At 39.4% G+C, this 11626-nt stretch overlaps 1 protein-coding gene across 3 annotated transcripts; it reads left to right on the forward strand.

The window, feature by feature from the left end:
• The first annotated feature begins 901 nt into the window (after positions 1–901).
• LOC133900961 (myb-related protein MYBAS1-like) lies at positions 902–2321 on the forward strand. 3 transcript variants are annotated; one of them, XM_062342257.1, is made up of 3 exons: positions 902–1091; positions 1383–1512; positions 1585–2321. In XM_062342257.1, exons 1-3 carry the CDS (start codon positions 917–919, stop codon positions 2036–2038), a joined length of 759 nt encoding a protein of 252 aa, XP_062198241.1. In that variant the 5' UTR covers positions 902–916; the 3' UTR covers positions 2039–2321. The 3 variants fall into 3 exon arrangements, with proteins under 3 accessions (XP_062198241.1, XP_062198243.1, XP_062198242.1); XM_062342259.1 differs by having other exon boundaries at positions 956–1285; XM_062342258.1 differs by having other exon boundaries at positions 956–1256.
• Positions 2322–11626: the final 9305 nt, after the last annotated feature.

Consider the following 11626-nt stretch of genomic DNA (forward strand, 5'->3'; position numbering starts at 1 on the left):
CCTATTTTCTACAGAGCGTAATAGAAGACAGTAGGTGGAGGCCACTATATGGCGGCTGCTGTAGCGGTCTGGTTCCTAAGCATACAGTGTATGGTGGTACTCAGTAAAAATGAATTTTACATCTCGAAATGCTACATTTGTGACGTGTTCTAGATGCGTTCCATTCGAAATCCTTAGTCCAAGACCTAAAAACGCACAAAAAACCAGTAACCATAAGAAAGATAAGTTATTTCAGGGTAAACTGATTGATTAAATTGATATATCTATTTTGGAAAATATTGCTGAGCATTTTCTGCCCGCTATGTCGCTGCTTTCTGCTACCTTCTAAAAAAACTTCACCACTACATTTTTCATATGTTCTATTTAAAATAGTGCAGACATCTTATCAGCGGTATCATCCATAAAACAAATATGCACCGCATAACGGCATAAGTCATCCTAGTAGTCAATACAGAAAAGATTTCCTTCTGTATAAATGCTAACTTAAAGATTTCAAATGAAGCAAAAATGAAATATAATGCACTCACCTTTGCGACAGAAGCCTGTTAGATATGCACATGCAAACGAAGTAAAAAATAGAAACATATTTAGTGTTCTCTATTGTTTTATGTCAAAAATGGTTGTGCTATTACACACAAGCAGTGGAATCAACTCACAAAGTTAACATATAAGACATAAGAGTTAGATGTATTCTAAATCCATTATATACAAAGTTGACCTGACCATTCCCTTTCATAATCTGTAACTCAAAGCAAGTACCAAGGGAAGCCAATCTTTTTAGCTAAGTCTGAGCACAACCCCAATGATGGTAGGATTCTCTAAATCACACCCACTACGTCATGTGACCATACAAGAGCTACCTCTTTTATTTTATTTTATTTTTTTGGTAGAGAAGAGCTTCCCCTGTTGCCTATAAATGAGTGGCAAAAGCCAGCAATGCAGTACACAGCTTAAGACAAAGTGGCTTCCTCTCCCTAGTAGCTACCTTGTTCCTATCAGGCTGGAGTTCATCAAGGATCTAAAGCTGAAACTGGAGCCCACAAGCACGCAGAAGAAGAAGAGCAACAAGATTGGTACCCAGACTATGCAAGGTAGAAGCGAGCAACGTTAGCCTTGCAGTAATTTATCACCCAGTATGGTAACGGTGAGAGAGGTGATGCGCAAGGGGGCATGGACAGAGCAGGAGGACTTGCAACTGGTATGCACTGTCCGCCTGTTCGGGGACCGTCGTTGGGATTTCATTGCCCAAGTCTCAGGTTTGAGGGGTTGGGGAACTGCAAATTAGGTAGCTATTTTGCTATCCTTCGCGCAAAGTCGCAAACAGCAATGCCATCCTGTCTAACCAACCCTCTTCATACTTCACGCTATCTATATTCATGCAGGCCTCAACAGGACAGGCAAGAGCTGCCGTCTACGGTGGGTGAACTACCTCCACCCTGGCCTCAAGCATGGATGCATGTCACCGCATGAGGAACGCCTTATTATCGAGCTCCATGCTCAGTGGGGTAACAGGTTTGATCCCAAGAAGCTTTTCTACACAGTAGCTCGTGAAGGTGAAACTATCTAAAATTTCTCAATATGTAGGTGGTCTAGGATAGCACGGAGGCTGCCAGGGCGCACAGACAATGAGATTAAGAACTACTGGAGGACACACATGAGAAAGAAAGCACAGGAGAGGAAGATGAGCATGTCACCTTCGTACTCATCCTCATCCCTGACATACCAATCATGCCTCCTTGACACTGCTCCAATCATTGGGATGGGCAGTGGTGACACTCACAATGGCAGTAGCTGCATCACGAGCGCCCTCGAGAGCACCCAGAATGTCATGGATGGATACCCCATGGATCAGATATGGAGGGAGATCGAGGCACCTGCCTTGCTGGCCATTGATGAAGCAAAAGAGAAAGCATGCAGCAGTCTCCCCTGCCCTCTGCCGACAACTGCCATGTGGGATTGCAAATGTCCTGAAGAATTCTGGAAGATGGAAGATGAAGAAATCAGGATGTTGGCTCCAAAAATTGGCTATGGTAAATAAGGCCCGGCCTTGTTATTGAAGGGTGAAGCTATAAATCTAGATATAGGTCAGGTCACTAAGTTACATATCTACCTACCAGATTTGCAGTACTTCCAAGCTATGTTTGCATTAGTATGGATTTCGAGACTTGATAATCTACTGTAACATTGCAGGTGTGCTCATGATATATGTATCTATGTAGTGTGTCAAATAGCTTGTGTCAGTTCCTTTCATAGTGTGCAATACAAGGGTGTTTTATATGCATGATATATTAATATAGTTGTTCATCTCTTGTGGTACTATTCTATTTGATCAAGGATAATATGGCTAAAAACTACTGTTCAAATACAAAATATGGTGTGAAATCCACATCATAAACTAATATACATTCTAAGGTAAGATGATGGCAGATTGTAGTCGTGATGAAATTTTGCTCGCTCACTTGGAGACACAGAAAGGTATACTACATTATTTGATGCAGGAAAAGTGATGAAGAGTAATTGGTGCACATGAGAAGAGTAGTTGCAGAAGTCTTAACCAATGTAGATATGTTAGTAAAATTAGTGGTTTCATAGAAGTGTGCATCTTTACATTATAGGAATTATAATCTCTTCCCCTAGTGTGTCACTGGAATAGGAAACTACATATCACTCAAAAGGGCACCAAATTCTGAAGCTAAAAACAGGGCAGAAAGACTACACGACCCCAATATATGAAAGAGCCAAAAACGAAAACAGGGATGTATGTTGATTTCTCCAAAATCGAGCTTGGCTTCATAAATGAAAAGATCAAATGATTCCTTTAAATTGTTCGTGGCAATATCTGAATTGTCATTTCTGACCCCAATTTTTCTAGTTTGCAAGTCCTATCACGTAATAAAACTATGTATGGAGACATGGAAAGGAAACAGGGAATAAATAGGTAATCCTCCAATAAAATACAGGCCAAGGCAAGCAATAATTTGATTTCCAATATGATTACTTAATGCAGAAGCAGTTCAAGTAGAGCAGATACAGGACCATGTGTTATACGAAAGCTAGAGAGTAGGAGTTTCAGTCTGTTAATTCCTAAGTTCATATCTAAATTAGATAAGTTCTAAAAGAATGTCAGAAACAACAGCACCAAGGAAACCCTCTAATGGGATACACTATAATTAGCAGTTTTCTGGCCAAATAGCCTATCAGAATGCAGTAGAGGTATCAGTACATATGGTTGACCTGAGTGGGACCAAAAGGTTTAGTGCAAGAGAGAATGGTCTATCATTTTGTCTTTCATTTCTTACAAAACTGATTAGTATTAGACTTAATAAAAGGAAGCTAAATCATATTGACAACTAGCAAGAAGTTGCAGGTCATGCATGCAAGCAATAAGAAATTTAACGAGAGTGATAAGGTAAATAAAAGGTTGTGATAAGTGGTCTGTAATTCGGAGCTTCCTTGAAACTGACCCTGCAAATAATAAAGCATAGATTTATTCTAATTGAATAATAAGGTAGTGCTTGGACCACCTAGACCCCACCATTGCTACTCTGTTACTCCACAGCGTTCAAATTGGCAAAAAGCTTCGATAGGATAAGTGTTAAAAGTTTCTTTCCTTTTCCTTCTGCTATGTTAAATAAAGCACGGTACAAAAAGAAGAAGATATGTCGGAGCTACCTACATCCATATAATGCTTAGCGTGGAGAGAATATTAAAAAAAAATGGAGAACAACTCAACAAAAAAACAAAAAACAAAACATGTTTAAAATAGTTGGAAGTGAAGTGAACAGCGAATAGCAGAGTAGCAAATAATGGAGATGGTGTTCGTGGTTATTCACTTATTCTAACTACGTCCATCATAAACAAAGAAACAAACTTCCACTATGTGATGCACTTATGATTTGTAATAATTAATTCAGAGAGAGGATATCCAAAGTATCAGAACGTCACAAGAACTAATTTTGTGATGACATGTTGATAAATAGATCTAAAATGTTTCTTGGTCATTAAAGGAGATGGCATATAAATAACACGATGCATATAGAGAATAAAATGCAAGGGAGAACTCACCCAGCTTAGCAGGATCCTGTTACGTGCTGGAATTACTGTTCGCCGCCGGTACTGTAGCGCGAGTTTAGTAGATGTTATGGTATGAGATCAAGGCTTGCCATTTAATTAGGAGATAAGTTTGGTAGCAGTTAGATTTGATTTGGTTAGAAGATAAGTTTGATTTAGCTTCCAATTCAATAGGAGATAAGTTTCATAAGTTAGGATTTGAAGTTGATTTAGGATTGTAATCTCCCCTCTCTATATAAAGGGGCATCCGCGCATCATTATAGTCAAGCAAGAGAAATCAAATCTAGTTCTCAGTCCCCTTCTTCTAAGTCTCCCTCAATATTCTATCTCCCCAATCTATGGTCTAATCCCTCCCCTAACAGCAGACGCCGCTCAGCTATCCTCCCGGCGGATGTTTACCCTAATAGATCCGTTAGTCATTTGGAAAGCCTGCAACAGCAGGTGGCCAACATATCGATCTTTTATTTAGATAAAAAGGACTTCGCAATATATATGTAAAGAAAAGAAAGACTTCACTCTCAATGCGCTTACACATTATAGCTTCCTAGGCAGATGCTACACATAATCAACTGTATCAATTCCACGAGAAAACTCAATCAGACAAGCTCTTAACACACCTCACCGTTATATGAAATCATAAACATGAAAAGCAAAAAGGGAACTTCCAACGTAACTTTTACATAAAAATACAAGTGACACCGTTTCTTCAGTTAAAAAAGCTCCAAGCAGAAACCACTTTAAGTTTTAACAATAGTACGAACAAGTAAATGAGATTAGTTAGAGAAAACACAAATAACCCTATTTGTCCAAACGTTTCACAGTTCAATGATAAAGCCAGAATTTGGACTACAAGATACCCTAACTGTAGATTGTCTTACTCTAGATGGAGCTTATAGAGTAACTGGAATATTGGAAATATGTACTGGATTTGGACGTTTCAAAAAACTAAGAATCTATGTGGAATGTGCTGCATTTTTTTAAAAAGCACTCTTAATATGCTATTTTCGACTGTATTAACTAACTCGACAACTAACAAAATAAACTAGATCTGGCAAATATTATCCATAAGTGATCCAAAATCAAACATATCATGCATGCGTTGTGAGACATGGCTAGGAGCCCTGAGGAAGAAATTAAATACAGGAAGCAGCCCTGAATAACTACAACAACCGAAAGCTACATCCTTTGATTATTTACCCAAGGAAAGATCAGTTCTGGCACAACATAGGATTCGATATGCCAAACCAATGCAAGAGAGTAGACTAATAGATACAGTAGATACATCAGCAGCACATTTTCAGCAGAAATTACTCAAAACGAAAATGAAATAGGTGTACCAGAACTTCAGTCAATGAACCTTCTAATCAATCATTCAGCAGTTAAGTGGTAAAGCAAAGTTCTTATCTTGTTCCCAAATACCTAACAGAATTTGGTAAGCATTTGCAGATACTAATATCCTAGCGACCCAAAGAAAGTTTGTGACTTCAAGATACAAAGAAAGAATTTGGTAGGGAATGGGGAGTGCAAAAATTATTATCAGAGTAGGCTCTCCCTATATATCATCGTTTATTATAAGGACGACTTGTATGTCCTTTACAATACTTCCACCGGATTTATTAAATTTAACCAATATGCAGTGATCATGGTTCTTCTTTTTTCAGAAGTGGTCAAAGTTAATACAGAAAAGAGCCAAATAGTCAATATAAAATTCACGATGGCATCACATGTCAGCCATTGTATACTTAATCACATCTCCACTTGTCAGCACCATGGGTGTGCACGCTACATATATTTGTAAAAAAAGCGTGAGCAAACAGCCTAACATCCAACGATGGATTGGTTACCATTAGAAGACCACGCAGCCGTCATCTGTAAAACAAAATATGAATATTGCCGCTACTTTCATAGCAGAACCTAACAGAAACACTAAGTTGCTCATCCAAGTCCCAACTGTGCAAATATCCTCCCTAGTCCCTAAACTTCACATCACACCCTCCCAATTGCCGCAGAAATGCGTTCCTACAATCCGCAGCATTGGGTTTTGGATACGCAAGCTCTCCACTTCCCTGGCGATATCGATTGCAACTCTACAATCGAAACAGCACCGAAAATGGCAACCAAGCACTAATGTCCAACAGCACAAGAAACGCATCCCGGAAGGAAGGGAAGGGAGATCTTATCTTCTCACCTCGTCGTTGACGGCGCCGCCGGAGGAGACATCTCGCAGCCTCGCCGGCGGCGGTGGCGGCGAGGAGCAGACCGGGCTGGGCTGAGGTTAGAGGATTTGACGCGGACAGCGGGCCGCAAGTAATAGGCTTCTTTGGTCCATTGTCATATGGGTTTGATTGCTCCACTAACTACATGTATGCGTTGCTTAGTTTGATCCAAGTAAAGTCCAGCAACTGTATGCGTTTGTCTAATGGGCTTGTTATCTGGTGCCGTTTTATCCTAGGCTCGTATCGTATTCATGTTTGCGACGATTTTTTTCTTTTTTTTTTTCGATTACAAGGACGATTACGCACACACTATCACAAACACATATATTCACACACCGGTAAGTGTGTATCCTATCACACGCCTATAAATAAACCGTTGAAAACATTGTGCAAATCCTAGACACCAAGATTCAAACCTTGTTAGTGGAGTCGTATCCTGTACCAAGATATGATTCTGTGAGGTCGTGATGATATGAAAAATCAGGCAAAGCGAGAGAAACGTGCTCTCGACAGCATTTCACTTAGAATAGTATATAGCGCCAACGTACCAGTATACTCGTAGTATAGAAAGTAAAGAGACAATAATGTAAAGGAAGATTTGATTCTTTATTCTTTCATCTGAATTCATAAAGTACAAGTTTCCGATTACATCACGAGATGGTGAATCAGATGCGTACTTATGACGAGGATATCAATGATCAAAAGATATTTGAGAAAATTTTGATTAGTCTGCCTGAGAAATATGAGTACACTGTTGCTGCTATTGAGGAATCGAAAGATTTGTTGACCCTCATTGTTCAGCAACTAATGAGCTCATTAGAGTCCCATGAAGAAAGGAAGCTGCAGCGTCAAGAAAACTCCATAGAGAGCGCATTTTAGTCAAAGCTGAGCTTTAGAACAAAAAATCTAAAGTTTCATGGGAATTTTCAGAAGAAGGAAAATCCAAGGCGAGACATGCAAGAGGAGCCGGCTGTAGCGAAAATTGTCCTATTAGGTTATGATTGTGATTTTGGTGATTAATGATAATATAGTCAATAAGACTAACATATTTGTTAAAAATATATGTTAATAGGTTTCATAGGTGCAATACATAAAGAAGTCACCGAAGCCGGGACAAAGTTGGATTGAATTGGAAAAGTTCCAGGGTGTTTTGCCTCATTGGAAGGTCCGGTGAAGAGGAGTTCAACACACCAGAGCAATGTAACCCGAGGCAGTTTTGCCTCACCGTATGGTCGATGTCAAATGGGCAGAAGCACCGGAGTATTGTTAGCAAATGGGAGAAGGCAAAAGACCTCACCAGATAGTCCGGTGATTAGCAAATATGTTCACCGGAGCATTTCCTGCAGAGAAGAATTTAAGTGCTGAAAAATGAAGAAGAACCCACCGGATAGTCTAGTGTTGGGTACTGTTCATTGTCCAGTGAGCTTTACAGCAGAGCAGAAGAAGTTGAACCCATCAGATGGTCTGGTGACCAGAGGAGATACACACCAGAGTAATTTCAGCAGAGAAGGTTTGAAGTGCTGAAGAAAGAAGATTAACCCACCGGATAGTCCGGTGATGATGAGCACCGAATGCTTACACTGGAGCAATTTACACAGAGAAGAAGGAAAGGCTCCGATGGCTCAAGATAACTCACTGAATAGTCCGGTGATAAAGAAGATATATACACCGGAGTGTCCGGTGTTCACAGAGGCTTAAGTGGGGGTTTCAACGGCTAGTTTGTGAGAGTGTACTCACCGGATGATTCGGTGTTAGTACTACTGTTCTCACCGGATGATCCGGTGTTAACAGCTTTTCAGAGCTGTTGGGTTAACGAGTAGTACGCGAGTTTGAAGCTATAAATACCCCTCTACTCAGTCATTTGAGTGTGCTGGAGTCTAGAGAAGTTCATATACACCTGAGAAGATATTCAAACCACCAAAGTGCTTAAAGTGATCATCCAAGGTGATTAAACATAAGATTAGTGAGTGATTAGTGCTTATAGGCCTAGAGAGTGAGTTGTTAGGTGATTGCTACCTAGAGAGTGGATCAAGGAGTGATCCAACAGTGTACCTCTTGGTACGTCGGCACCTTAGAGTCTTGGTGACTCACCGGCAAGATTGTTGACCCTCCAACTTGGCGTGGAGCGATAGCAAGGTGATTGTGCGGGGACGCGGAGACCCTTGCTTTTGTGGCTCAAGCTCCGAAGTGATCACGACGGCGAGGAACTGGAAGAGAGACTAGTGGAGAGACCTTACCTTAGTGGCTTGGTGGCTCATCTGGGTGGGGACCTTGTCTTTGTGACTCGGTGGCTCAAAGGCCGTGACCGGGTGCCGACTGTGAGCATATCAGTTGTGGAGCTCCAACGTGGTATAGGGGTGGTATTCATGCCATCGATACCACAGGAAAAAATCCTTGTGCCGAGTTTGATATCTCTACCTTATTTACGTTTCCGCATTTACTTACTTGCAATTTACCTTCTTAGATAGGTTGCAATCACTTTGATCGGTAGAGTAGACACACTTGATAAATATATAGCACATTTAGATAGAAATTGATATAATTTTTCTTGTATTGATTTTGGAGCCGAAATAGTTCTAAGTGTCCTGATTCACCCCCCTCTTAGGACGTCACCAATCCCTACAATTGATATTAGAGCCTTGTTCTCTTGATAAGCTTAAAATCCTAGCGTTGTGATGTCCGGGGTTGAGATGGACTCTCATAGTGCTCCACTTTTCGATGGCACAAATTTTCCGCGTTGAAAAATTCTAATGTCTTGTTATTTGCAAGCTAGAGGTTTTGATGTTTGGAGAGTCACCGAGGAAAGGATGAAACCTCGCATCACCACAAGGAGAGGCAATACATGCATTGGCAAAGAGTATCCTTTTATCATCTATATATGTTGATGTATTCAATCGTGTTTATTTTCTCACCAATACACATGATATTTGGAATAGTCTCATTGAAATACATGAAGACACAAAGAATGTGCGCAATAAGAAATATCATATGCTTGTTACTAAGCTTAATGGCATCAAGCAACTATCCCCATGAAAGTGCTAATGACATGTACTCACATTTGAATATTCTTGTCAATAAGATCAATGGTTATGTTTGACGCAAATTGAATGATCAAGTGGTGAGAAGAATATTTCAAGCTCTTCTTCCAAAGTACAAGTTGATCGTCTCCATCATCTACGACAACAATGACAACAAAAAGATAAAGATGATGAAGATGAAGATAAAGAGAGCTATGAAGAAGATGAGCAAAGCACTTCAAACGATGAAGAGATGTATCCCGAAGTCACCAAGCCCATCTCACAAGTGGAAAAGAACATCAAGAAGATCAATGCCAAGATTGATCACCCAATCTTCATGAAGAACTTGGTCAAAATAATTGATCATATTAAGAAGGAGAAGAAAAAGACCAAAAATAAGAGGGAGACAAGGGGAAGAGTCAAAACATTCGAAGCATAGGAAGATGGGTGAGTGATGATGAAGATTCAAGCTCAAGTGATGAAAGCATCACCATCCACTCCTACAAGAAAAGCTCTTCTCAAAGTCGTCATCACACAAGTCATCATAGCGCAAGTCATCTCACAAGTCATCTCGCAAGCTCTTCTCAAGGTATGGATAGCGATGTAAGTGATGATGAATTTGATGAGGATTCTCCTCCCTATGATGAACTCCTTCATTTGATCAATGAGCAACAAAGAGCCCTTAAGAAACAATCTAAAGAGCTTAAGAAATTTAATGCACTAAATGACATTCATGCTACTTTTGTTTCTAATTATGAACAATTATTGAGCAAATTCAATTTACTAAATAAGGAGCATGAAGATCTTAAAGTTAAATTTGAGTGCATTGAATCTCAAACTAAGGTCCCTTTGAAGCAATCTATCTCTCTATTTAATTTTAATCCTAAGGTAAATACTTCTACTTCTTGTGATGATTTATATGCTTTATCTAGCTCACCTCTTTGCAATGAGATTTGTGTTGAGAATATTGTTGTAGAATAATCTAATGAACACATTGCACAAGAGAATTATGAGCTTAAGCAAGAAGTGAAGAAGCTCAAGGAGGACTTGGCAAGATTGAAGGGCAAATGACATGTCCAACATCCTCAAGATAATCGTGCTTTCATGGTGAAGAAGCTTGCGGATGGGTCAACCGTGACATGCTTCAAATGCCATCAAGAAGGCCACAAGTCATTCCAATGCAAGCAAGTAAAGAATGAGACCAAGTAGAAGAAGAAGATAGCAAACCTCTCCAACAAGACCTCCAACCTCTACATCAAGCCTAACTACAAGAACAAGATAAAGTGCAACCACTACAAGCTCAAGAAGAAGGAAAATGGCAAAGTGGTTGCACGCATAGTTGGGAAGAAGGATCGAAAGTGGAACCAACCCATTTGAGTACCAAGGAAGTCATCACCAACATGAAGGGTCTCAATCGGCTTGGGTTCCAAAGAAGACTTGAAGCCCGAGGCTGCTATGGGGATTTAGAGGCTTGGCTTACAAGATGAAGTGAAGATTCAAGTAAAGAAGCCAAGTGTACAAGATGGATACATTGATGAAGATTATGATTATCACATACCCAAATCCTCATCCAAAAGTAAAAGAGGTAAGTATAGCTAGATTCTTGTTCATGCATTTTGTTTTGCTTCTAGCTCATTTGCCTTATCTATGATTGTATGTGCTTATTTCAATTTATTGCAATACCTAGTGTAGGTTTTCATATATTAGGTTGCTTGTATTTCTCTCTTATCCAAGAGCAACCTACATGGTTTATTAGTGGTAGGTTTCTTCTACAGCACTAGTTTTACATTTGATATCTTTTATGTGCCATGATCGAATCTATAGGATAAGTCCCCATTGTTATCAATAACAAGTACATATATCTCACAAGTATTCAACACTTGTATGCATATATTTAGGGGGAGTATATCCTATAGGTTGTGATTTTGAGACTAACATATGTTGCAAGTTATATCTCTTGTAGTCTCATGGAGCAATCAACATGTCTCTGGAGGTATGCAATACTTAAACGCTTCAATTAGTATCATTGTCAAATCTTTGTTCATTTAAGCTACCTCCATGCAAAATATAGTTTAAACTTCTTATCTTGACATATTGTCTAGTTGTGCATATGTTTCTTTCTCATCATATGTATGCACATATATAGGAGGAGTTTAGACTATATTATGTGAGTTTCATGAATTATGATCCATGTGCTTTCATAGCTTTCAATTGGTATCGTTATTTTATAGTGAGATTCCTACAATTAGTTTTATTTTTAATTGGATCATGATTTGTGAAGCTCTCTCCCAAATACTCTAATATTTTTCCCTTTAAGTTCAA

This window comes from Phragmites australis, chromosome 19 (genome assembly GCF_958298935.1).
Source record: "Phragmites australis chromosome 19, lpPhrAust1.1, whole genome shotgun sequence".
Taxonomy (NCBI): Eukaryota; Viridiplantae; Streptophyta; class Magnoliopsida; order Poales; family Poaceae; genus Phragmites; species Phragmites australis.